This window comes from Triticum urartu, chromosome 4 (assembly GCF_003073215.2).
Source record: "Triticum urartu cultivar G1812 chromosome 4, Tu2.1, whole genome shotgun sequence".
NCBI classification, from domain to species: domain Eukaryota; kingdom Viridiplantae; phylum Streptophyta; class Magnoliopsida; order Poales; family Poaceae; genus Triticum; species Triticum urartu.
Window position 1 is genome coordinate 564994812 of NC_053025.1, and position 27354 is coordinate 565022165.

At 46.3% G+C, this 27354-nt stretch overlaps 4 protein-coding genes across 5 annotated transcripts; 3 read left to right on the forward strand and 1 right to left on the reverse strand.

Annotated features, from left to right (window-relative positions):
* Positions 1-7966: 7966 nt before the first annotated feature.
* Positions 7967-8640, forward strand: LOC125554170. The gene has a single exon (XM_048717768.1). The coding sequence runs from the start codon at positions 8104-8106 to the stop codon at positions 8311-8313; it is 210 nt and encodes a 69-aa protein (XP_048573725.1). The 5' UTR covers positions 7967-8103; the 3' UTR covers positions 8314-8640.
* Positions 8641-14854: 6214 nt separating this feature from the next.
* LOC125552716 (protein IQ-DOMAIN 19-like) lies at positions 14855-17245 on the forward strand. Its single transcript, XM_048716388.1, has 5 exons — positions 14855-15183; positions 15290-15759; positions 15829-16071; positions 16163-16825; positions 16933-17245. Exons 2-5 carry the CDS (start codon positions 15319-15321, stop codon positions 16951-16953), a joined length of 1368 nt encoding a protein of 455 aa, XP_048572345.1. The 5' UTR covers positions 14855-15183; positions 15290-15318; the 3' UTR covers positions 16954-17245.
* Positions 17246-18024: 779 nt separating this feature from the next.
* Positions 18025-19723, forward strand: LOC125552717 (basic blue protein-like). Its single transcript, XM_048716389.1, has 2 exons — positions 18025-18554; positions 18641-19723. Exons 1-2 carry the CDS (start codon positions 18386-18388, stop codon positions 18838-18840), a joined length of 369 nt encoding a protein of 122 aa, XP_048572346.1. The 5' UTR covers positions 18025-18385; the 3' UTR covers positions 18841-19723.
* Positions 19724-19843: 120 nt separating this feature from the next.
* Positions 19844-26968, reverse strand: LOC125552715 (transcription factor MTB1-like). Of its 2 annotated transcripts, XR_007303754.1 has the most exons (6): positions 26669-26968; positions 23922-25860; positions 23213-23252; positions 20807-20920; positions 20581-20699; positions 19844-20203 (listed from the first exon to the last, which is right to left on the reverse strand). XR_007303754.1 is itself a non-coding variant. In XM_048716387.1 (2 exons), the coding sequence occupies exon 2, from the start codon at positions 25847-25849 to the stop codon at positions 24053-24055; it is 1797 nt and encodes a 598-aa protein (XP_048572344.1). In that variant the 5' UTR covers positions 25850-25860; positions 26669-26968; the 3' UTR covers positions 23886-24052. The 2 variants fall into 2 exon arrangements, 1 of the variants encoding a protein (XP_048572344.1); XM_048716387.1 differs by lacking the exons at positions 19844-20203; positions 20581-20699; positions 20807-20920; positions 23213-23252 and having other exon boundaries at positions 23886-25860.
* Between the last annotated feature and the right edge of the window lie 386 nt (positions 26969-27354).

Consider the following 27354-nt stretch of genomic DNA (forward strand, 5'->3'; position numbering starts at 1 on the left):
CTATAAATCACAGAGAAGCGTTGATGGGCCCTGACTCCAGAAATTGGCTATATGCCAACATAATCCGAGATAGTATCCATTCACATAATTCAAGCTTAGAAATAGATGAACCCTTCGAAATACTTAGAGTCTAAAGACTAGTAATCATCTATAAACTAACAAAGATAAAAAAAATGCTTTATAATACTTGACTTGTTACGAATAATTTATGACGAGATCAAAGAATTGACTATGACGAGATTGTCTCATCATAGCAATACTTAAAGTCAGTTCAGGTTAAACTAGAAATTATTAAATATTTCAATTATCAGATAAAGATGGATGTCAAAATGATTCCAATGAAATGGAAATAGAACAAAGGTTGTATGTTTGATACGATCCAAGGGAATTTTGTCGATCCATAGGATGCTAGTAAGTATACAAACTTCAAGAGATCCTATAATGGTCTGAAGCAAGCATAGTGGAGTTGGAATCTTTGTACTGATGAAATTGTCAAATAAATTGATTTCATCGAGTAAAGCGAAGATGCTTGTATTTAAAAGAAAGTAAGTGGGAGCATGATAATATTTCTAAACACTATATGTACATGACATATTGTTGATTGGAAGTTATGTAAATTTCTTGACACGGATTAAGGCTTTATTGAAAATAGTTTTTTAGTAAAGTACTCAGGCAATATAGTCATTGTATTAGACATAATAATCTATCGGATAGTAGTGTCTAATCAAGCTTAGCCAAAATACATATTTAGAAAAGTACTAAAGTAGTTTAGTAATAAAAATGTCAAGAAGATTTTCTTATCAATGTCACATGGAAGGAGTCGGTATACTGAACTAATAATGAGCGAAATATGATTTCAACCAAACTTGTGTTTCATGGTATGTAAAAAACCAGATATTTTCAATACTCTAAGTTAGTTGTAAGTAAAACTTACTAGTATGGTCAAATTGTTGATCATAGGACAACAATGAAAATGTCGTTAAAGATTAACGACATGTTTCTCACACACGAAGAAAAATGAAGAGATTGTTGTAAGGAGTTAGATCAATGAAGGCTCGTTGTAGGTAGTACATCGATAAAATCTTCATATGTGCTCCAAGTGATTTTTGATTTCAAAATTAAAGTGATTTATGGTGGCACAGTAAGTTGGAATTGGTCCAAGAAAGTTACTATGGTGAATTCTATAACAGTAGGCTGAGTATATTATTGCTTCAGAAGCAAAAATGAAGGGTGATGAATCAAAAATTCATTTATGAGCTTGGTATGGTTTCTAGACGATTGTATCATTGGAACACTATTCTTAATAGTGGTTCCATAACTCAGTCTAAAGAATCAAAGGTTCTACCAGTGATTCAATATATATACAAAACCGATTTCACACAAATTATGAATTCTTGTGAAAGCATGATAGGTGCATAGAAATGCAAATGATACACGCGGATTTGAAGTTGTCAGATTTGATAGGACGAAGTCTATACCACAAGCAAAGCATGGACTGACACCGGATTGCCATTGGTGTAAAAGTGAAAAGTGCTAACTAGATTATTGACTCTAGTGCAAGTGGGAGACTGTCTGAAATATGCCCTGGAGGCAATAATATTATATTATTATTTTTCCATATTCATAGTTAAGTGTTTATATTTCATGCTATAACTGCTATGATTCTGGAATATGTGATTCAGTCGACAACTCATATGCACATGTGGAATGATAAACAGTAAAGAATAGGTTCCCGGTCTCGCCTCTAAGACTGGCTCAAGGGTTGTTGGTGATCATGTTTTCCAGATCTTAGGATATCGTTAAGCGTAACAATAGTCCTAAAACAACATTGAGGATATGACGTTAGAAGAACGACCATATTGAATCGACACAATACTTGTCTGTTATACATACTATGCTATTATATCGTCTGAAATCATCTTGTATAACATGGAGTGTTAGCATGTGTTTTAGTTCCTTAGACCATGAGAGTGTCTTGGTCAGTACAACTGGATGGTGGGCTTTGGGATTTCTCAAATGCCATCTGTAACAAAGGTGATCATAATGACAACTTTCAAGCTCACTAGAAAGTTTGACAAGTGACCGGACAACTCGAGAGTGGGATTTGCTCCTCAGACGATGGAGAGATATTCTTAGGGACCTCTCGGTGTGATGGCATCCATCATCATCTGGCCAGACACAGGTGACTACGTCACAGGGATGCCGGAACACGTCAACAAGAAAGAAGAACAAAACCGGTAACGGGACCAACGGTATAGTGATCATGGTGATGACTCAGGAGGATACTGATGTACACCGGGTTTTGTAAAGTATTGCAAAGCAAAGGGAACATCACATGATAACCAAAGGTTCACTCGAATATCATTCGTGTAATCATAGGGACCGATATGGATGTACACAGTTCCGCTATCGGTCATTGAACGAAGGGGTTTCGTTCATGTATATGGTTCATCGAACCTACGGGGTCACAAGCTTAAGGTAATCACGATCTACTGAGTGTTAGTGGGACGGGATGATGAGAATATATTTGTGGAATTGTTTCATTAATATCTGGAATAGTTCCGAGAGGTTTCGGAAGCGTTTTGGGGTCACCGGAAGGGTTTGGTGAATATCGGGTAATATTGGGCATTACTGATTAAATATATATATGTGGAAAATGTTTCCAGGGATGTTAAATTATATATATAATGCTCTGGAAATGTGTAGAACATTTTATATTTAATTTAAATATCAGTGGGCCTTAAAAGGCCAAGAGGTGGAAGGCAACTTGGGCCACAAGGGCCCAAGTAGGAAGGCACCCCCTTTCCTTGTGGGGAGGGGGGCGGATTGGACTAGGGGATGGAGTCCTACTCCCTCTCCCTAGGCCAACACCCCAAGGGGGACTTTCCCCCTTGGTGGCTGGCCTCTCTCTCCCCTCTGACCTATATATACTAGAGGATTTTCACACTATGGATATACAAGTTTTGGAGCCTCCTCTAGTTGATCTAGTGCACGTTCTAGCTAGTCCTAGTTGACCAATTAGAGAGAGCCCTAGCCACCTCTAATCTTCATAATTATAAACCCCGTGTTGTTCTTATATCCTCCCTCTAATTCTCTGGCGACGATTAGCTCTGGTTGATGAAGCGTTGTCAGATCGTGAAGACCGTACACTTGCAACCAAGTAGCTAGAGAGGTTGTGATTTTGGTCTTTCATACGAGGGCGGTTCGCGGGATCGTCATCGAAGTTCAAGGGACTCCAAGTACGATCTACACCGACTCGTCTACTTCCGCTGCACTCCCGGAGTAGGTAACGATCGTTGATCACAACCCGTTATGCATCTTCATATTGTTCTTAGGTGATCATAGGGCGACTTTTTTTGTTTTCTACTACATTTCTCAACACGGACATTCTTAACATCTTTGATTAAAGATTTTTTAGCTCTTGATATTTAATTATGGTTGTAGTTATATCCATTCATCACCATGAGAAACATTTTTGTTGGGAGAAAAAAAAAGGAGTGTGATTTACCGGTAAAAAAGAAGCAACCAAGGCAGTCTGGTGTGCAAGAAGATTTTGAATATGTATGCAAGATCCAATTAATGTGAGGAAGAAATGAGTTTTCAACCTTGGAGACGACCTTTATCGTTTGTTTGATTCATTTATATGCATTGTAACCCGTAGCAATGCACGGTCATTCTACTAGTTAGTCATTTGTGGCAATATCAGAATATCACCTCCCAATGAACGAACATTATCAGAAAGCCTAAAATAAATTCAACAATAGCAAGCCCTTGTGCCAAGTTTAGGACTTGCCCTAGTGGGCTGGTTCCACCAAAGAAAACCTAACCATCTAAATTAGGCTCAGTCCGCTAGCAATTATCTATTTTATATTTTTTGAAACAATGCAATTCTCTATTTGTAGCGGGGCAAATCACCGTCTTGTAGAGTGGCAGTTTTCTATATTTGAGCATGGTAAATTTTCTAGACATGCGTGCCAATTTTTTCTGTGTGTATCATGGCGATCTTTTTGTTTTCTAGCATGGCAATTTTGTCCGCTTAACACTTTTTTGCCACGTTCTGTTTAACCCAAATTTGCATGCACTTTTTGATGCAATGGGTTGTCTGGTCATAGATTTAACTAGTTCTCTTGGCATCTGTCGGCGCCGCTATCGACCTACCTCATCTTCTGTGTCCTAAGGGCCATTCATATGAACTTTTTGATGGGAGGGAGATAACTATGATTTTAGGTGGGACTTGATCCTCACGATCCGGCTACCAACCGTACAGGAAGAACCATACACGGCTGATATCCACGGCAATCGCTGAACCAACTCCACAGTGTTATCGACCGAGCCAACGGCGCGATCGACCTATCCACGAAGGATTTTTCCTACAAGCAAATAGAAGAACATGTAAGAAAATAATAACCAAGCAATCTAAAAATTACGGATATGCTAGATAAATAAATCTCACAAATTAGGATTCCAATAAGATGTCTTGACGGTCGCACTAGCCGCTACGAGCGAAGACAAATAAAAATAGCAATAGCTAAACTTCTCTAAACAAAACCCGCATCTAAACCTAATAGATGACGACTATTTATTAACAGTCAATACGGCCGAGTACGTCGGCGGAACGATCGGCGGCCGAGTACGCCGTTACGTGGGCAGAGTCCCAGGCCTTGTACTCCCTCCATCCAGGTGCATAGGGCATCTAAGGTGCTGCATCGCAACCTAGGTGTGCGGAGATTGGATGGAGAAGACTAAACTAAAAATCAATGACAATAATGATTCCTATTTGGCCGACTTGGAAAATTGGGAGGAGCCAACCACAATGTTGGTTTTCCATGCCATTAATTCCTAAATAGCAACATGCAATACCTATTTAATGCGCCAACCAATGAAAATGTTAGCATGCAAAATAAAAATTAATGATCATGAAGAATGAGGAACTTATTACATGCATGGTGACTTATATATTTGGAATACTAATTTTTCGTTAGACGCCCTATGCATCTGGACGGAGGGAGTACGCTTCATAAGAAATACTTGGTGCGGCCCAAATCATATGGCCCACGTGGCTGATCTTGAACCATTGAGTAAAAAGAAGTTCCTTTGGCCCATGTGCACGTGACATGGTGTTGGGTTGAAAAGTGATTTTCTTCTAGGCTCTGTCAATGGTTGCATATACTTCATCTTCACACGTGCCTTGGAAAAATATTGGATGATTCTGCAGATAATAAAACAAAGTGTTGTACTTTCTTCTTGAATAACAAAATTATATAAATTATTATTATTATTTGAAATCACCTGGAAAATATATATTCTTGAAATACTTTGGGTCACATCCGCGATAGTCATGTCCATATCAGCCATGGAGGCGCGGTAGATCTTGATTCTTGCCAGGGAAAGGCTATTGCTCCCTTTTTAGTTATTTTTTAGTTTGTTTATAATTTGTGTCCTGCTCAGGAAGACGAGGCGGAAGCGGCTCCCTGGAGATGGAATAAAATTCTCCCTGCCTAAGCACCGTCTCGATGGTTTGTGTAGCATCGTCAGAGGGCGGGTGAAGGTGAGTCTCTCGAGGATCACGTCGATTTCGGGCGGTCTACAATGGATCTGATTTGATTCAGTTTTTGTTCGTCTGCGTTCGTGTGTCCAGATGTTGGATCCTTCCGATCTACGTGTCTCCTCTTCAGTGACGGTTGTTGTTCAGGGGTGCTGGTCCTTTGGGACCCTAACAGGCCCGGTCCTGATGGGGGGCAGGGGGGCGCCCGCCCCGGGCCCCAAGAACAGAAGGGCCCCCCAGGTACGTGCACTTAATATAGATTAAGCCGGTTAGAGAAGAAAAATAATGCAATGTTGTATGTGTTGTCGTGTTGAACCTGGCCTGGTCAAAATAGCAATTGGATATAACTGAACGTCCAAGATTCCAGCCCCCATCACGCGCGTACGAGTCGCACGACGCTCACAGATGGCACAGGACAGAATGATTTCTCGCCTGATTGGTCTGATTGCCTTCAGTTTTACCTAATCCCAGATCACCTAGCGACGCCATCGCCTTTGACAACCGCATGGACTTATTCCTAACCTTGACTTCATCACCTCTCGTCCTTGTAGCGCCTGCAGCCGCTGCGGCCGCTAGGAACAGATCGAACAGCAGCGAGGAGGCCACGGGAACGGCCAGTGGCAATCGGCAGTCTCCGCTGTCCACGCGGCCACACACGAATCCAGCAGAAAAGGTAGCCTACAAGCCTATGCCTTGGTGATTTCTACAAAGTTACAGATCATGACCGTGTTATCATTATTACAACAGGACATTGATGATCATCGACTGAATGGACACTGTTAAGTGACATATTATTGGGCTTTATGCACTTGTAATTTGTGAGCGCTCGACTTTACAATCGGTAAGATTTTATTAACTGATTTAGTATTTTTGTAGGTTCCAGCTAGTTTTGAATTACCAATTATTTCTTTAAATTTCAGCACCTCATGTCGCCTAGTAAAAGGCATGCATCCAGCAACTACAATTACTAGATGAGATTGATAATGATGCATCGCAGAATGTTGTAAGAAATTTCTAAGATGTGCATATGTAATTTGATATGAGTACTGCCTTTCAGTGCACATGAAATAATGTTTGGTACATCTCATATATAGACATATTGATTATTATGTCCCTGTTGATACTAAAGGGCCCCGAGTTCTAGATTCGCCCGGGGCCCCCGGAAACTCAGGACCGGCCCTGGACCCTAACATAACCGCTTTTCAACTGTCTACTACAACAAGATTTGCCCGACTCTGATGAAAGAGGGGGCGCTATGACGACGACACACCTTCTTCGTTTTCCCAAATTGGGCAAGTTACCAACTGCATATTGGCACTTAGCGAGCTCGCTTTGGTGCTTGTAGTCGTTGTTGTGTGCTTTACATATATGAATGTAATTTATTGTATTTTTGGTGTGTTTTTTTACCGTAATGATGTTTGATGAATTGAGTGGAGGTTTTTTTTTGTCAATTGGGTGTGAGTGGACCCATGTTCACCAAAGTATCAAATTTCAACAGACAACATCAAGGTATGACCATCCAAAATCTGGCGAACAGTTTATGGATCAATGGATAGGTGGTTCCGGTGTGCATGGTTGCTAGTGCTACCGAAAAAAAACAACATGAGTAGCCACGGCATGAGGTAACTAAAAATGCCAGATGGTGTCGGTCCTTTCTTTGCGGAACAAATGGTGTCGGTATGGTAACATGTCCCAGTCATTCCTTTCGTGCTTCTGTTGGGAAAGATATTCTTTCCTGCATTGTGTAGAGAAACGGGAAGTATATGTGTGTGTGTGTGTGTGTGTTTTTTCCTCTTTCCGCACGGAAACTTCCCGCTTTCTTCACATCCCCTGCAAAAGCACCGCACAAAGAAAAGAAAAGAAAAGAAAACATTTCTGCTCGTTCATGGCTTCATTGTCAGACCCCTCTTCTTCTTGTGATCCTTTTCTTTATCGAACTCCCCTGCTTGTTACCAAGCAGAGAACGTGCACGAGCGACAGATTTTGGATTTCGCCGACTCGACAGCACACGAGAACTAGTGGACAGTGATGGCAGATACTACTTCTACTACCACCATCACGTGAATCTACAGCCTTGTTTGCGCGAGGTCCGAGGTCAGATCGTCGAGAAGCAAAATAGTGTAGTGCTGCGTACTAGCGCTTGGATCCAAGCCGACGACTGGCGGATTTGGATCCTACTCACCGGAGATGTTCACGTGGCGGTGCGCATCGCCCTTTCCCCCCGCGAGAGATAGAGATAGAGAGCCTTTCCACCCACTGCATCTACACGACGTGTATGACACTACGGGAGCCCGCGCGGCTCACTGGAGCAGGTTCGCGTGCCGCTGTGTGCCTCCGTGAGCGCTCCGCGTGGCCCGCCGACCGTTTACTCCTTTCCCCAAGCCCAAGCCCAAGCCTGCCTATTAAAACCCAGCGCTACTCATCCTCTGCCTCCCTGCCAGTTCATTACTCTTCTCCTCGCTCCCAGTTTTGAATCGAGAGAGAGAGAGAGAGGTGTTGGGTGCAGCTAGTAGCTAGGAGCAAGCAAGCAGATCCAGGAGGAGCAGAGCGGAGCGGAGATGGCGGACTGGGGGCCGGTGGTGGTCGCGACGGTGCTCTTCGTGCTGCTGACGCCGGGGCTGCTGTTCCAGCTGCCGGCGCAGGGCCGGATCGTGGCCTTCGGCAGCATGCACACCGGCGGCCTCGCCATCCTCGTCCACGCCGTCATCTACTTCGCCCTCATCACCATCTTCCTCATCGCCATCGGGGTCCACATCTACGCCGGCTAGACCCCCCACCCACTCCTCTCCGCCGTGCGTGCGTGTGAAGCTTTGCTGTCCGGGAGGCGGCTTCTCTTAGTATTACCGCTTGTATTGTACTGTGTAGTGGGTACTACCTTCTATTATTGCCTTCTTCATTTAGGTGGCCAGAGAAACAAATATGGCTTGTTGTTTGCCTGGCTGGGATTTCGTTTGAGATGGCTGGCAGTGGCATGCGCTCTCTGTCTGTAGGATGAAAATTTATCCAGAAAGGCTGGCTGGTGTTGCTGCTGCCGTTGCCCTTGTGATTCCTCTATTTAGTTAACCTTGGACATGTTAATTTATCCATCTTTTTCACGCTGCTCTTCTTCAAATCATACTGTATCTTTCTTCTTCCTTGGAGAAAGTTGTGTGTTCGAGTTACCTGAATGAACGCACGTCATTCAGAATATAAGCTAAACAACAAGAACCCATTCCAGCTCTGTTGCCTGCACTGTGCAGTTGTACTGAACTCCTCCCATTCGTAGCGAAGGTTAACCTTCAGAGTCTGCCCGTAGCTTGCACTAGTAGGTTTTGTCACTCCCTTTGCGCACTTAGCGGATCGTTTCGTTTGGGTGGGTGTGACGGTCAGTCATGCTCGCCCCTGCTCCCCTGCCGCATATGCTGCGTTGGACCAGATCGGTTCATGTGCCATTTCAAAAATAAGAAAAGATCGGTTCATGTGCCATTTCAAAAATAAGAAAAGATCGGTTCATGTGCAGATGTGCTCCCACCGACCGGATCACCTTTGCTCCCATCGCCCGTAAGCAACTTGGGGGGCGATCAAGCGGCTTCGAATCGGATTCTACTCCGCTGAAAAGTCGCATCGAACCACACCGAGCGGTTTCCGTGACAGCGTCTACAGCCGGACTTTAATAAATACGTCCCTCAAAACGTGGGGCGTGTCTGTGGACATTTACCGGTCACATCTTAAATATTTAATTTTATAATCAGACATCTCAAATTAGAAATCTTGAATCCATATTATTACATGCAACATGAATCAATATTTGAATCGAGCACGGCCGGTTCCGCCGTGTTCATGTCTGGTGGTCGGTTATGCTTCTCAGAGTGTTGGTTCGTTCGTCGACAAGATAGAGTAGAGCACGGGACACGTGCCAGTTCACGGGACTCAAGGCGCCGCCATTGTCTCCTATGTTTTACTCTTCCTCATCGGAGCTCGGACCCCGAACAGTGCCGGCGGACGTAAGATTGATTATGGATCCGTCCTGGAATGAGATAACGGCATCCATCATGACGCGATTGTGGCGTCCGGACTACTTTATCATAGTGGGTGTCGAAAAATGCAAATCCGCCTCGTCGACGTCCATCACCGCGAAGGCTGCTGCCGCCTCCCACGCCTGCTGCCTCGCACGGTGGGTACATGTGCCATGTTTGAGTGAGATGACGCCCATGGTGCGTCCATAACTTCGGCGGGAGGGGTTGCGCGTTCGTCACCACGTTCAGACGTCAAACAGACGCACCGTCTCGGTGAAGCAGTGACGGCACATCTAGCGCGGGATCCATGTACTATTTGAACAGACGCAATGGATTTCTGACGAAATGAGTCCGAGCGCTGTCTCATATGAGCTTCCTCTCACGAGCGGCTAGGGTGATGAAGAAAAGTGAAATGAAATAGCTAGGGTTTAGTCTGACGAGTGAATGAGGAGAAATATATGTGGGTCAGGTGTGCCAACGTGAGCAAGTTTAATGTGACGGACGTCCGTCAGGACGACTCATGATATAAAGGGTGTCGATCAGTCCAGATATTTAAAGCCTATTTTTTAAACGTTTGAGACGGATTTGCCGTGTCGGGCTGTAGGTGCTCTTAAGCAATAAAGTACTTCGGCCGGATACACCATGTAAAATGATCTTTGGGCACCTCCAAACGTCGACCCTCAAACTATATGGTTCGAATATGTTTTGTCATCTAACACGGTTTTGTGTCGGCTTACTCAATCATCGTTTTTTTTCCGTAGACCGATAGACAGATAAACCTGAGAGACAGCAACATGGGGGCATAGGCGATTAAGCAGCTTCGAATCGGATTCTACTCCGCTGTAAAGTCACTTCGAACCAACACACGCGGATTGTTCAAACCGGACTCCTACTGAAAAGTCAATTCGCACCGGACAAACTACTCAGGTTAAGCTGACTACACATCTATATATATGTACTCTACATATGTACTCTCTTTGTTCTTAAATATTTGTCTTTCTATAGATTTCAACAAATAACTACATATAGAACAAAATGAGTGAATCTATACTCTAAAATATATTTATATACATCCTTATGTGACAGTCCATTTGAATCTTTAAAAAAACAAATATTTAGGAACGGAGGGAGTGTCATTTAGGGTAATATATACTAGGAATGAAATACTGAATACAATAGGATGTCGCAGCCGGGCGAACGTGCCATGAAAACACGATTCTGGACGACGACGTGGTAACGGAGATCCTCCTGAGGCTGCCGTCCGCCTCCGTGTTCCGCTCCCAGGCCGTCTGCAAGGCGTGGCACCGCATCACCACGGACCCCTCGTTCCTCGCCGCCCACGCCGACCGGCGCCCAGCCGAGCTGCTCGTCGTGTCAAGAGGGGAGCCATCTTTTCTAGACACCGTCCCGCTGTCTCTGCAACCCTCTGAAGATCTGTTAAGCAACGATGTCTTCTTGTGCAACCCGGTGACCAGGCAGTGGGCGAGGTTGGACGTGACGCCACCTTCTTGCCGCGGCCTGGCCAGGCCGTGCTGCTTCTACCGGCACGGCCCATCAGGCGAGCACCGGCTGCTCGTCCTCGCCAATGAACCAGAACCTGGCTTGGCGGCGCACTACGTTTACACGCTCGCCGCCGCCGCCGCCTCGCAACCTCCTCGCCGTCTCGGACCCGTGGCCGACGGTGTAGTCGTAGAGTCGTAGACTGGCTCACCTATTTCGACCACTACGCTCACCACAGGGGCAAAATTCACTGGACGGTCCATCCCCTGGCAAGTAGCTTCGAGAAGATCCTGGCGTTCGACACGGTGTCGGAGGATTTCCGGCTGATGTCGCGCCCACCCTGGCCGAGGGATCACTACGACGACGAAGACCTCTGCCTCCTGGAGTTGGACGGTAGGCTAGCCGCAGTGGCGTAGCCAGCCTGATTTGTCAGGGTGGTCCGGTAATAGAAATATTTACACAAGTTTTGTTTTATTTTAAATGAAATGTTTTTTACTATACTATACATAAGCTATGGGGGAATTCGAGGGTGGTCCATGGACCACCCTGGCCACCCCCTAGCTACGCCACTGGCTAGCCGTGACGGCCCCTGAACTCTTTGGAGATTCCGTGGAGCTCTGGATGACGCCGACCAAAGTTGGTCACGCCGCTTCCGGATCGTCCTGCCGCCGCGGTTCTGTCCACATTGGTGGACGGGCACCGCCGTCCCCAACGTCGTTTTCGTGGCAAGCTACACACATGATGTCAAGGCGCTATACCATCTTACCGAGAAAAGGATCGTCGAGCAGATAAAGTTTGTCAATAGTCCATCCGGTTTCTGCTACCTCTTCAAGGATAGCCTCGTGCCGCACGCCTTTTTTTTAAACTAGTCAAAAAAATTACCATTTTCATTGATTAAAAGAGAAGTTTTAGAGGTTAAGGCCAAGGGCCAAATTACAACAATCACTCTCGCGGCATTATGTTATTCAAATGCCTTGCTCCCGCAATGCTCCAAAGTGAGGTCTCATCTTTAATCCTAGCAACGATGACTCCCATCGGAACGCCTTCTTGAATCTTGAATCCGTATTAAGTTTCCGCATGAATTTCACGCGACGAATCGATGTACGCGACTCATAACTCCCTCCATTCCTAAAGGAGTATAAGCCTTTTTAGACATTGCAATGTGAACTACATATACGAGGCAAAAATAAGTAAAACTATACTATAAAATACGTCTATATACATTTGTATGTAGTTTATATTAAAATATCTAAAAATGCTCATATTTAGAAGCAGTGAGAGTAGATTGCCTCCGATTATACTTGATCAACATGCATGTACTTTGTATACATTTTCTTGCCCTTCCAGTGTATATACGAGATGACAGGAACTTTCGGTAAAAAGAAAATTGTTTTTCTTTTCAGAAGTCAATGCTAGAGTGTGTATGCACCCTAGACCAGACGTCCGCTGGTGTTCAGAAAACTTCTAAACTTTTTTGACTTTTCTTAATTATTAATTTTTTTTCTCATATCAGGTGTATGTACACCGAGTACCAAAGGGTACTTCCTATAATCCTGTTCTTCTGCTATGTAAACCGGAGTACATATCAAATGGGGTCAAAGTCCGGCTCAGTTTTCAAAGGTACTCATAAGAATAATGTCCTCCGTTTCAAAAAAAAAAAGAATAATGTGTGCGTGCCTGTGGGTGAGTGTATTACATTTATGTGAGCGTCTATCTTTGTACCTCTCTATCATGTTTAAAAAAAAAGTTATTACTATCTTGCGGCCTTCTCCTCCCCCTCTCCCCTCCTTAATAAATGCACATAAAAAAAATATCTTATTGATAGAAATGATATGGATCTGGCGTTTGTTGTGAACGCTTTTCAGGCAACACCATGTCGTCCATCATACCGGAGGGGAAGGACACGACCGCTGTCATCAATCCCCTACAACAACGTACACCGTGGTGTGGTGAATCGTTGTAGAAAACAAAAACAAAATCGTCCTACAAATCAAGAATCAAGATCACTATGAAGATGTATACAAGGTTAGATGGTTAGATCTGATCGTTACCAAATTCAACTTGCAGCGGGAGAAGAGTTGGTGTAGATCTTAAAGTCCTTCAAACCGTCCCTCGAATGAATATCCAAAGCACGATCTCTCTACGGATTGCACAAATACGAGATAGACGACCCGACTTCGCCTTCCAGGGATAGGTGTCGCCAGAGAACTAGAGGAGGGAGAAGCAGCCTTGTGGCATCTCATAATTTTCTGGAAAACTAGAGGGAGAGAAGAGGCACCCGAGATTACACAAGAACTTGGGGGGGGGGGGGGGGGGGGGGGGGGGGGGGCTAAGGAGGTGGACCTAGTCGCACCAACTCCTGCCTTGGGGGGCTAAGGAAAAGGGAGGGGGGGGGAGCACCCTAAGCCTATTTGGGCAGCCCGGAGTGCTTCTTATAATTCTAGAGGGCTCCTGGTAATCGCAGAGCCCTCCTATATAATTATAACCAATTTCAAAACCTTTTCACCTATCTAGAAAAAATTTCAAAAGCGATTAGATTCATGATTGGTAAACTGCGGCAATGACCATCTTCACACTAACCATGTCATGAGACCACCCGGACGACGAGATTCTTCAACAGCAACGCCTTCAAGAGAGGAGCGAAGCTAAAGCAACGCCACACATCCAGCCACGAATGTCCGAATCTAGGTTTTCATCCTGCAGAAGCAGTCCGAACATATCCGAGGCATGCTAGAACTAAGAAACACAAAGACAATGTAACAACGCAAAAAATATTGTCGCCGAGGCCTCCTTAGAACTAAGAAACATGAAACTTGGTGGCAGCTAGGGTTAGAAAGGAGAGAGGAAAAAGGTTTCGTTGAGTGTACGCGGTTTCATGTTGAGGAAAATTAACTATGAAAATAGGAAAACATTTTTGCCTCCAGAACACCAGCCAACGACATATACGGACGCGAGCGGTATACCTCGGTATATACACCTCATGTGCATGCAGATGCAGATGGAGTTGGCTGGAAGACGTGCACCGCCGGCCGGAGGCCCTGCACCAGCCGGCTGCTGGAAGTGCGAAGAGCCCTATAGGTCCGTGCGGTCATTAAAGACGAACGAGCAAGCAGGCCAAACCACACCAACGCCGGGGCCTATCTATCATGATGTTGCCGTCTCCTGCGTGCTCCGGCCATCCAGCTAAGACAGCAAGCAGCACAGTGCCGGGCAGTGGCCGTACTCTCCGGTTCTGCATTGTCGCCGTCACCCTCGCAAGGCAAGGCAAGGCATTACTCCAAATCCAGATGTATCATCTGCATTACACGCCATGATCCGTAGTTCCAGCGGCAGCTACGTACCACCAGCTCCCGATGATTAGTGCGAGTACTGACGCCGTACTCGGGTTCGGGTTCGGTGGATGGATGCGTGGTGAACAGGGAGGGGTGGGGCGCATGCACCGTTGTCACAGGGGCAAGGAAATGCTTGGATTGTCCTTGTGGCCTAATTAAAATCCAAACAGTGATCGCGTAAATAAAATCCAGAAATCCAGCACATGTGAGCTCTCCTTCTTTTGGCCTCGGGCCGACCGGTGAGCGCCGCACAAAATCCAACCCTGACATGACATCCGTACGGAACATGCACAGACACAAGCATCTGATCTGCAGTATAAAATCCATCCATGTAGTAGTTCGTGGTTTTGTCTTCGCAGCTCGTGGATTCTACTAGGTCTTTGACATGTCAAACTTGTGCAGGCTTTCTGTCGAGCGAACTAACGCCATTAAAGAAACAGAGGGGGTACTTAGCTTGAGATTCTCTTCCGGCCGGGGACGAACCTGAGGACAGAGACCAGCTAGGAACGGCGAGCTGCCGAGCAGGGCAGCCGCTCACGAGGGCTAACCAACCGATCGATCGACCCAACCGATCCATGATTGACATGACATGGCCCCGGCCGTGTACCGTGTACGTGCGTGCACCCTCCTGCGGTCCTTCCCGTCCGATATTAAAATGGTTCTGACAGCCATGGAGGTGATCCACGCCATGTTCTCCGCGGGCCGCTTCACGTGGCCGCTCGCGCGCACCTCGCCGCGGTTGACTGCTGCGTTGGAGTAGAGTAGCTCGGCGGTGGTGGTTGGCCGCCGCCGCGTGCTCGAAACCTGTTAGGTGCTAACCATAGATTACGCGCTGAATTACGGTTGGCATCGCTTCGTCCATGGCGTCCATGCAAGTAGGGTGATGTGTGCATGCACGTTGCGTTTCATTTTTGCAGAGCAGCGGAGGTCGGTTGGCTAAGGAGCGATGGGGAGGGCGGGGAGGTGGCTCAGGAACTTCTTGGCCGGCGGCAGGAAGGATGGGAAGAGGGACAGGCCAAACGCCGAGGCCACGCCTGGACCGGGACCGGGGGCGACGCCCAAGGAGAAGAGGTGGAGCTTCCGGCGGCCGGTGGCGCTGGCGCCGGAGCAGCCGGGGTGCGGCGTCGTGCCGCGTGAGTCCGCCGACGGCGTTGGCGCGTCTCGGTCGTCAGCGACGTCGGAGGCGGGGTTCGACGAGAAGAAGCGCGCCGTGGCAGTGGCTGTGGCGACTGCGACCGCGGCAGACGTGGCGGGCGCCGCGGCGCAGGCGGCGGCCACTGTGGCACGGTTGTCTTCCCGCAAGGTGCCGCACCTGACGCCGCCGGCGAGCCTCCTCGCCGAGGGGGCGGCGGCTGTCAGGATTCAGGCATCCTTCAGAGGCTATCTGGTATAATTCGGACCAAACACTTCGTTTTCTGCTCGCGTTCTTGGGACCGACTGACGTGCATGCGCGCAGGCGAGAACGGCGCTGTGCGCGCTGAGGGGCATCGTGAAGCTGCAGGCGCTGGTGCGGGGGCAGCTGGTGAGGAAGCAGGCCAAGGCCACGCTCCGGTGCATGCAGGCCCTGCTCGCGGCGCAGTCCCAGCTGCGCGCGCAGCGCATGCGCTTCCTCCAAGTCCAAGACCACCACCCCCACCACACACCGCCGCCCAGGCCACGACCGTCGTCGCAGCACTCGAGGCACCGCCTATCGTCCTACGTAAGCTCACCTTCTTCACTCGCAGCAGCCGGCGGTGCCAAGCGGAACTTGACACGATATTAATCCTTGAATTTGGGCTTGGAACATGCAGGAGATGGACCGGTCGAGCGAGGAGAATGTGAAGATCGTGGAGATGGACAGCGGCGACCAGCCGGCGCGGCGCGGCGGGGCGAGGGGCGGTGACAGGCAGTACTCTTCCGTCGAGTACCACCACGGCGGCGGCAGGTGCTCGCCGGCGCCGTCGGCCATGACGGAGCTGAGCCCGAGGGCGAGCAGCTGGCACGTGGAGGACCACCTGTCCTTCGGGACGGCGCACAGCAGCCCGCGCTCCCACTCCCACAACGCGTCGGCGGCCATGGCGGAGCCGGCGGCGTCGGACCTGGCGTTCCCGAGCTACATGAGCAACACCGAGTCGTCGAGGGCCAAGGCGCGGTCCCAGAGCGCGCCGAAGCAGCGCGCCGCCGCCGAGGCGCTGGAGAGGCAGCCGAGCGGCAGGCGGAAGGGGGCGGAGCACAGGAGCGTGCCGCGGGGCGCCCGGATGCAGCGGTCGTCGTCGCAGCAGCAGGCCGGGTCGGCGCCGCGGCAGTCGCCCTTCTTCCACCGGCCGTGGTCGTCGTCGACGTCGGTCAGGCTGGACACGTCGACGGCGTCGCTCAAGGACAGCGAGTGCGGGTCCACCACCAGCTCCGTGGTGACCGCGGCCACCACCGTGTCCACCGTCTACAGCCGGACCCGCTCGCTCGTCGGATTCGAGGTGACAATTCTACACTCAAGCATCTAACAGATCGATCAACTGCTGTTATTACTTAGTACTCCATCTTATTTTACCGTGACATATCTTGTTTTTCTTTGTTTTTTCAGGTGCGCAGGGCCCTGTATTAATATTAGTGAATTGCTGGGTTGAACCGCCGGAAACTTCATGAAATGTTGCTTGATAGTCTCGTTCGTGTGTGTGTTGATGAGAGTTCAGAGCCTAGTAGAGTGTTGTACATACGTCCGAGTCAAGCACTCCTCTTTTTTATTTTGGCTATTCGAGTCAAGTACCAAGTGTACATTTTTTTAATACATAGGGCATATCTGTGACATGATGGCTGCGGGGTACTAAGTGTAATTAGAAATGTACTATACTGGTTTACCACTAGTGGCACAGTGTAATAAGCTCGTAATTTGCTCAGTCGGGGCTCAAGAGTTCCAACGCACTCACCCAACATACTACTCCCTCAGTTTTTATTTACTCTACATATTAGGTTTAACTGAAATCAAATTTCGTAAAATTTGACCAAATTCATAGAAAAAAATATGAACATTTACCATAACAAACCTATATGATGTGAAAGTACATTCAATAATAAATGGGTGTGTCTAGAACACATCTAGATGTGCTTTAGCAAAACTGATAATAAATCTAATGATATTGATTCATTATTGTATATGTTAGTACTTTTGTTTATAAATTTTGTCAAAATTTATAAAGCTTGACTTTGACCAAAGCTAATACGCGATCTAAATAAAAACAAAGGGAGTACTACTCAATTACATTTTTCTTAGACATCCAGGTTACTGTGGTTGGGCCAACAGCCAGTTGCTGTGGGCGACAGTCTCTCTCTCTTTGAGAAGATGATGTGGACAACAGTCATTACAGCTGCGATGCGATGGGCCTGCATCCTTAACTGTCGGTTGTCCATGTCCCTCTCCTGGCCGCCAAACACGGATCATCATCAAGATCGCCTAAAAAAGACAACCCGGATCAAGACCATATGCATACGTTGCCGCACACGGTATCTCATCCATCGAGCCATCCAATGAAAAAAGAATTATATGAGACCAGGTCTCACGGTTAGCAGGTGAGACCCGTCCTGATGGATGACACATGACATTCACAAATCACAAAGCATCTAATCTCCCCCCCCCCCCCCCCCCCCCCCCCCTCCCCAAGAGTGAGGAATGCTTTGTGATTTGTAAATCTCACGTGTCATCCATCAGAATGGATATCACGTGAGACCTGTTCTCATAGAATTATTTTCCCCATCCAATGCATGGAAACAAATGATGCGTATCCCTACTTTTATTCCGTCTCTTCATTTCAAATGTTAATGCCACACATTTAATGGTGCATAAGTACGTCAGATTCCACTAATTAATGGATTTGCTTATACGGGCTGACCGCTGACGGGCACTTGCCGTACGTGGTGGATACCATGCCGCCCATTATCAAGCCGCTTATAAACCGAGCGCATCTGGACGTACGGCATTGTTCTTGTGTGTGTGTGTTTGTGTGTGTTACCGGCTGTGAACCGGAGTGTCGGAGGCGTCAATGGCACGACCAAGCATGGGCGCCGTCGCCCTCGTGCTGCTTCTGGCCTGGTGCTGCGCGGCGACCACCGTGCGAGCGAGGGAGTGGATCGTCGGCGGCGACAAGGGGTGGACCTTCGGCGTCGCCGGCTGGGAGAACGACAAGCCGATCCAGCCCGGCGACACGCTCGGTGAGCGACCCGATCACACGCGGCCAGCTGCTGGATCGATCCATCATTTTGCTTTACTAACATTCGTTTGGTTTGATGGCCATTAGTGTTCAAGTACAAGCCTGGAGCGCACAACGTGGTGAAGGTGGAGGTGGACGGGTACATGGACTGCAAGGCCCCCGACGGCGCCACGGTTCACTCCTCCGGCAACGACACCTTTGAGATGCCCGGCGGCAAGGCCTACTTCATCTGCACCTTCCCCGGCCACTGCGAGAAGGGCATGAGGATCGGCATCCCGCCTAGATAGATAGGGGCGTTGACTGGCTGATAAATAGCGCGACGTGCTCTCTCGATGGCTAGTTGAACGATAAATAAACCGAGGGTGCTAGGGTGATGGAATGTTTGTCTGCACGTCCAGGATGTTTCTACCGTTAGAGGTGAGCGATTAAAAAGGGAATGAGGCTAGATTTTGCGCCATCCCATGGCGGTAGATTTTAGTCTCCCGCCATCTCTGCCGATTCCACCCTGCACCGCCGCACCCCCCTCCTTTGCGCTAAACTTGGTCTGGTTCACTGGAAAAGATCTATTTCAGCGTTTCTAACGAGCCAGGCTCTTTAAGGTTCGGACTCAGATGGGGGGCACAGAACATGCATCAGGATCACCAGGACCCCAGGTTGAAGGCACGTCATCGTCATCATCGCTCCTTTCTCACCAGAGCCAAATAAACTTATCGTCATCGCCAGGCAGACATGACGTCTCTTTCAAATTTATTTATTTAAACAAATCACTAACGAAAATTACAACTGAGTGAAGAAGTCGTCGTGTCAAGTCCCCAAAGAGCAACCATCACCAACTATGAGAAACATGGATCGGAAGAGTCATACTTGTAAGCACACAAACACGAACAATGGCTGACCGAATCCAACGCGTGCCAAAGCAAAGCAGATTCATCGAAGACCAGTGCCGACCGAATCCAAAGAGATCCGCCGGAGACAAACATCAACGCACACCCTCCACCAATGCTAAAAGCACCACCAGGTAGGGGAGGACATTATTCTAACTCTGGGCTGCTGCCATGCCACCACCTCACTGCCCCAACCAAGATTTTAAAAGTACCTATGTCACCAGAGGTGAGTCGGACCAGCGGCGCCGACAAGAGGACAGAAACCCTAATCTCCTCCAAAGAACCTCGTGGAGGAAGGGAACGGTTATTCACTGCTTCTACTTCTAGAAAGCAGGCCAAGGAGACACTGTGATAAATGGTTTAGCGTTTCCTGTGCTCCTATGGAAAAAGCAGACAGCTCCCTAAAACAAGTAATACGGCCATCCATAGATCTTCTCTCAAATAAAAAAAATCCACAAGATGATTCATCTGCCATACCACGTCAAGCAAGCATTACAGTAAAATAAGGACCCGTGATGAGGGCCATCCGAAGTTAAATCACAGCCCCTCACCAGCTCAACGACCGGCTAGTGCCTAGCAAACCAAGGAACCTAAGGGTGTCCATAACTTCGGGGATGCACAACATAGCATCCAGATTACTTTGATGGGATTCACGTACCGATGGATGGAGCTGCAGTAGCAAGCTTGATGTTGACCGTTGTGTGCAAACTTTAGCAGTCATCGTTGCTAGTAGCATACTTGAACACCGTCCTTTTTGCTCTTGGCGCTTTTGGAGAAATGAAAAGAACCATTACATCCAGTTTCAACAATGTTAGAATGTGCATCAACAAGTAGAAACATTTCCTTGCAGAAAAGGAACACGTAGAAACGTGCTGACATTCTTGGATAATCAATTGAACACGAGCAATATTTGGCTATGAAGTAGTAGATTTTACTTTAACAAAGCATACAAGCAGTTTCCGTTGTTTCTAATCAGAGCAATCTTTATAAATTTTTATGTTGTGCAATATAATCTTCGAAACACAATACATGTTTCTACATATGATTAGCGAAGTATCAAACATGTTTGAAAACTGTTTCAAAAATACAAGTCAATAAAAAAAACAGAAATCTCGCCGAAAGAGAGGTAATGGTTAAAGCCACCTGCAATGCTGAAGACTGGAAACTGTTTCGAAAATACAAATCCTCTTCGTCCCGCGCCGTCATCTGCTGCTGCTGTCCCTTAACACATGACTATAAGATAGCCTTCCCTCTGTATCAGCCTGTGCAGATGCACACCCATCAATAGGATGCATTTCGTGTGCACTTTCACAATGCAATTAGTTTGAAATTCCATCATATTCTGAACATAGACAAATGATAGGTTTACCTCTGTAATGGCCTTGATGCACTTCACTTCTTCCTTCACCTCTCCTGTACAACCATATGCACCTTGGACATTCCGCTGCTCACAGACCAAATGAGCACAAGACCAGACCATCTCCTGCTTCACCAGAGTGGAGTAACATAAAAAAATGTCAGTTTCAGTTCATGGGCTAGCTGGTTGTCTGGAAAGCTTGTTGATGCTAATAAAATCTTAAACATCACAAGATAAATTAGAAGTGAGAGGCAAGTGCAAAAAATCAAAGGCACATAACTAAACATTTTGCAGGGAAATTCTCAAAATTATCTATGAAATTCCTGGGTTCCATACGTCCGCTAAAAGATTAAACCATGGAGACTTAAGGCAGGAGCAAGTTGCACATCATAAGCTATACCAGTGTTATATTACTAGGCCAAGCTAAATTGCATTCAACAATGTTTCATAGTATTACAAAATAAGTGCTAACTTTTAGAAACACTTTGTTCTCGAACCTAGAGCTAGAGTGAAAGTGGAGAAGTTTTGATGGCTCATGGCATTTGGAGTGGTTTCTAATCTAACACTAAAACATACTTCCATTCTTCACGGGAAGTTGGAAATGGTGAACTGACCGTGATTGCTTTTTCTGATATTTACTTGCAGTCAACCATGACTTGACTGTAGGTTCATACCACTCTATGACTAGCATTTCCTTTCATTTTTTCCTTGCGCTGTAGACAAAATGTGAATAACTTCCACTTCAGTTACTTACAGGACCAATAGGTGGTGAGCTTTGCAAGTAGTTTTTATCATATTCTGGTAAGCATTGAAAATTTTGTTCATATGGCTCTCAGGTATACTGGAAGTATTGTGGTAATCAGGCAGGAATCATGTTCCAATTGTGCCCGGAAGATTTTCATCCCTGTTACAGCTTTATCGAAGATAAATGTATTCTGGAAGTGCAGCCTTCCAGGTTGGTTTTACCTATTCGTATAAATTTGTCTGTTGTGGGCTGTGGCAGATAAAGAATAATTTTTGCACGTATCTCACATTCTCACCCTATCCCAACTTGGTCGGTTTACTATGCTTTGTTTGTATCATGTCTTCTGTTTCTACAGTTAATTTGCTGTTGGACATTGGTGATGATGAGCTAAGGGTTTCTTCTTTGGTCTACTGTAATTAAAAAAACTTTCCATCAAGCACACTACAGTGCAATATTCAAGAAACAGAACTCATGTTTGATATTCTATTTGAAACTTTCAAAAAGGAACTCTATTTCAATAAAGGAGTATATCATGCTCTCGGTCAGTCAGTGCCTTATACTACATGTGTACGGTGTACCATAGCCATAAGTAGGAGTATGGCTTTTGCTTCAAATGATGACACGTGAGTGTTGCCTCCAACCGCTCCCACTGTCATGGCTAAATCTAACAGGAAACGATTTCAACCAAAACCAGGGGAAAAAAGAGTGGCCCACAATGAAAAGCGGTGCCGTAAAGCGGGCAGACCGCTTCTAGTAATATTGTACTAACTTGGGAAGGATTATTCTCATTGTAGTTTCGTGTATACAGTTGTCCATATGAGTAACAGCTAGCTTTCACTCGATGAATGGATGGCAGATACCTTAAGAAAGAATTTGCAGGAAACTACAAGAATTATAAGTTAAAGTGGAGAAACATCGATAGTAATGATGGAAAGCTATGATTTTTGTGAATGATGTGGAACACTACTTCATGGCACTATGGAAGCTATCAGTGCAGAATGGAAGTTACATAATTTCCATTGGGCTGCTGCCACCCCTCATTTTTGTAATAAAATAATAGGAATTGATGCGCATATAGATATATGGTGGCATGAAATGAAGGTTAAAATAAAAACTAAGTTGCTTGTAATCTAAGAACAGAGCATGACAGCACCATGTACGTACACTGGTAATGAAAGGGAAGGATCCGATTGCTTGATCTTGGTCTCGAAAGGCATATCGGAGTTCACCATATACAAAACCTAATTCGTATCTTGTGTTGAGTTGGTTTCATCTAATGTGGGGATCCAGGATCGACTATGATGATAGATGCTGATCCAATGTGTGAGTGTAAGTTATAGGCATACTGGCTTCTACTCCCTCCGTTCCTAAATACTTGTCTTTCTAGGCATTTTAACAAGTGACTACATACAGAGCAAAATGAGTGAATCTACACTCTAAAACATGTCTACATACATCCGTATGTAGTAGTCATTCAAAATGTCTAGAAAGACAAATATTTAGGAACGGAGGGAGTAATATACAGTACTAATACTAATAGAAATAAAGCAAACCATACATAAATACTTTCCACCAGTTCTGAAGAATGAGGTGCTTGGTTGCTGATAATCCACATATCTACTATTTCATGGTTCTTTAAGTGAAATCGAACAAACAAAGTGATGAGACCTCACCTCTAGCACCTGATCCATCCACATATTCAGTTCTGCCCACCTACATAAAAGCAAGAAATTGCGTAAGCATTTACTGCCTATTGTCTTACCAGCCACTCACCAATATGGCTTTGGCTAACCATCAAGCCTGCAGCATGGGCGTTTAAGATACATATAACATTCAAGCGTAGAAAATATAAATATCTTTGCTTGACTCCAAGTAATGGCAGGACTCAGCTCACCAAGCGAAATGCGTACATTAGTAGCATTATTAAAGCTTCGGTGGAAGAAAATGTGAACATAAGCTGACTAAAAATTGGACAAGGCAAGCGACATGATTTGATGTTGTACAGCTTTCATTATAACCAGATATGGTTAGGACTTGCTGAAAAGAAAATTCAGAAGGTGAAAGTCAGCCAAACCCATAGGGGTCTTGCTTGCCACTCACCTCCATAACTGGTGGTTTAACAAGACAAGGAAAATGCACAATTGTGCAGCTTTCCTTGGGAAAACACACCACTCCGATCACCTTCAGCATACTGGGCCGGAATCTCTCAAACTAAATTGATGTTTTTTTCCCTCTTTCTCCATGGAGCTGAAGCATAGTTTATATTGATTCATAATAAATAGCTAAAATACATTGTAACTATAATCTCCATCTAAGAAACATCAAAACTGAACTGACCACAGGACAGACTGTTAAAGATTTACGGCAGTAATTTGCACATACAGATTATTTTGCGAAGTCAGAATCTGAGCTTTCTGTGGTCATGTAGCAATTACATGGACACTGAGGAGTCCCATTGCTACCTGTTCACAACTAGAAAAGCAATCTGCCTTCTAATGCATCAAGTTATAAATCTACATGGAGTTCATTGCACGAGACATAGCAGCAATCAATTTCTCTCTTGTTTGCTGTTCAGAGCCAGGGGACTTGATAACGAAGGAATGCATGACTTTCCCATTGTTGGATGTGATCTTTGATTCACCAACTTTGACTTGTGCCTCTTCAAAAGCTTGGAACACATTATTTATTGGATAGTTGTCCATAGGTGACATTACACGAACAAGAACCTCATCTTGCACCACCTGGATATCTACTTCTGGCCTAGGTGTTTGGACCCTGCGGTCTACCATACCAGACTCCAAGAACATGTCTCTTTCCGACTCCATCTCTTTGAGCTTCTTCTGGAGATCAGTGATGTGCGTTATGGCATCTCCCAGGAGCGATGCTTTGTCCATTTTTGAGATATTGGGAACAACAGCTCTCAGTGCATAGAACCTCTGGTTGAGTTTTTCCCTCCTTTGGCGCTCAGCCTCAACATGGTTAAGCGCCTCTACCCTCCCGTTTGCTGGTTTTCTTCCCCTCTTTCTTGGTGGCTGGCCCTCCATTGCAGGGGCCACTTGCTCCTTACACAAGCCATCGACACTGCCATTTTCCCCACCCAACAGAGCTGCTTGTGAAGTCAAAACACCAGATTTTGAACTAGACCCTACGCTAAAATCTATATGCCTCGGTGTCTGTGACTGAGGTGGTGGTTGTGTCAGTATCTGCTGTGAATTCTGAAGCTGAAACGGGCTCAATCCAGGGCTATGTGCAGCTCCATTGCTACGCTGTGAAGTCTCACTTTTCACAACTAGAATACCATTGCCAAATTTCTGATGATGAGAATTCAGGCCTCGAGCCTGACTCCATGTGAAGTTCTGCAAACCTTTCCGGACATTGGGGAGCAACAGGCTCTCACCACCACAATTCTTCTGCATATCCCATGACCTTTCATTCATTTTTAATGGAACTGCTCCCGTGTTGACTAAAGGTCGGCTCAGATTCAAATCCTTCCCGAAAATCTTAGCCAAACCGGGTGATATTTGAGCAGAACTATTCTCATCATGCTTCTCAGATGCTGCCTTCTTACTGCTTGCCCCTAGAAACACAGACCTTATTGTTTCCAGAGCTTCAGCACTCTCAAGCACATTCTGCATTGAGCCTAACTCAAGTACACCAGCTTCGAATGGCAGTAGCACAATAGTCCTAAATCCTGCTGCACTTGCAAGGAATCCACGATAGCAATAATTTGAGGGGGAAACCTTGTGCGGATTGTTAGGAATCCAAAGGGGTGCACCTGTTGCAAACACTTGCCCAGGGCCACCTACATGACATGGAAATGCAAAGTACATGGATGCTAGGAAGAATAACTCAGTGTCAGTCACCTGGTCAATTCTGAGAGCATCATCCTCCTCATCAGCCCCAGCAAATGCTGTATGCAGTCGCTCTAACACTCGCTTACGCATCCTTTGTTGGCTCAGTGAAGATGCATCATGAATATCACCACGAGTAGTCGAGTTCATCTCATTATCATGGGGTTCACGGCAAGATCCATCACCCCAGCCAAGGACAAGTTCACCAGATCTGGTGTGGGAGAGTTGCCAGAAGATGGCGTAGTTCCAACGAAGGCTTTTACCATCAGCTTCAACCAGGTCCTGGAGTTTATTTTGCAAGCCCACCAACGCAGACGCTGCTACGAGATTTTCAGATATGGCACCTCCACCTTTCGTCAGATATGTGAAGGCATCTAAGCCCAGCACAGAGGCACAAAGGGATTTGTCCTCCTCAGTCCAGGACCCTCTGGTGCCTTCCTCCTCAATCTCTGTCTTCATCAGTACACTACCTGCTCAAAGTGGTAGGAGTCAGGTCACATTAACAAAATAGCCACATATAAAAAGGAGAAAGCAAAACAAGAAGGGCTGCGCTGGTGTGCGAGCTAGCGCCCTACGCCGGTAATCACTCCCACGTCAGCCCCGATATCATCGTGACCGGGAGCGGAGAGATGCACATCTGATGCATGAAGTGGTCAGACTGTGTGGTGGTATCGCGTGCTATAGCGTAAAAGCAAAGTTCATGCCACATATTTCCCCAGAAGATGAGTGCATTTCCTTTGCTTTCAAGAAAGTGTGCTTCGTTGATCACTCACTTTCTATAAACAAAGTCGCACAGGACCACTCAAATTCCAAGCAGCATGCAACAAATTCAGTGTTGTACCAAATTTCACTTTTATCATTTATGGAAAAGTTGAAATTTGTCCAGTTACTACTGAAAAAATATAGGGGATTTTTTAATTCGGCAAAAAAATGTGGCAGCAACTGCAATAATCTTAACAGTCACAGGCCAAATAGTGCCATTCTAGCTATGCTTATTTTATCATAAAGTGAATGCAAAAGAACAGTTTATCATGTCGTCTCCACCTTCAGCATGAAGCCATTAGCAACTTATAAAACATTTTTCTAAATGTTTGGTATCAGAACATCAAATTAAAGGTTGCTGCATATTTTATTACTTTGTCAATAGAAATGCCCGATCAGTAAGGTGCTGGATCTACAGCGGATCTAGATCTGGATGGTGTACCGGGTATGCACCGGCACAGCTAGAAACTGTGGAGATCGGTGCGGACTAATCAGTGGGTGAAAACAAGCTCATACCTCAAAATCCGATGGCCAAAGGTTGCGGACGGGACCGGGACAGCAGGGACGCGATGAGCATGAACAGGAACGGCGATGCCAGCGAGGGCGGAGGGGTCTGGGGAGGGCGTCAGCCGGCGGCTGTGAGCTATGGGCACGGCGGCGGCTTGTAGGCCACGCGCGCACGCGGTGGAAGAGTAGGGATGTAGGTCGAGATTGGTAGGTCAGGACTCGAGACTAGCTAGGGGAAGAGGAAACAAAGGTACGGGAATGGTGGGGAAGGAACCGGCTCCTCTCACTGTCAGTCTGTCACGTGCACAGCACTTCTTGCGGCGCTAGCACGGAGATGGGCCAGCGAAATAGCAAAAGCCCATCTGAGGGGTGAAAACAGCCAGGTACGACCCCATTTCTGAAACTTCTACAAAAAAACGATCTTAAACTTCGCCTATAAAAAAGCAAAAAAAAAGAGTGAAATTTGCCTATAAAAAAGCAAAAAAAACAAACCTGATCTGATTTTTTTCACAAGTGACCCTTCTGCACGACACCATGGGCTGGGTCGTTGTAACACCCATGATACGGCTATATCTCGCACGTGTCGGAACACGACTTAGAGGTATAACCGCATAGTAGGCATGTCGCAAGAGGGGTAATCTTTACACATCCCATGTACCGAATAAGAAAGGGATAAAGAGTTGGCTTACAATCGC

Excerpts from the sequence above, each read along its gene's own strand:
- LOC125554170 (XM_048717768.1), top strand. The coding sequence starts at position 8,104 with ATGGCGGACTGGGGGCCGGTGGTGGTCGCGACGGTGCTCTTCGTGCTG.
- LOC125552716 (XM_048716388.1), top strand. The coding sequence starts at position 15,319 with ATGGGGAGGGCGGGGAGGTGGCTCAGGAACTTCTTGGCCGGCGGCAGG. Across the intron at positions 16,072-16,162 it reads GGCACCGCCTATCGTCCTAC|GAGATGGACCGGTCGAGCGA; the intron begins GTAAGCTCACCT and ends TGGAACATGCAG. Across the intron at positions 16,826-16,932 it reads GCTCGCTCGTCGGATTCGAG|GTGCGCAGGGCCCTGTATTA; the intron begins GTGACAATTCTA and ends TTGTTTTTTCAG.
- LOC125552717 (XM_048716389.1), top strand. The coding sequence starts at position 18,386 with ATGGCACGACCAAGCATGGGCGCCGTCGCCCTCGTGCTGCTTCTGGCC. Across the intron at positions 18,555-18,640 it reads CCAGCCCGGCGACACGCTCG|TGTTCAAGTACAAGCCTGGA; the intron begins GTGAGCGACCCG and ends GATGGCCATTAG.
- LOC125552715 (XM_048716387.1), bottom strand. The coding sequence starts at position 25,849 with ATGAAGACAGAGATTGAGGAGGAAGGCACCAGAGGGTCCTGGACTGAG.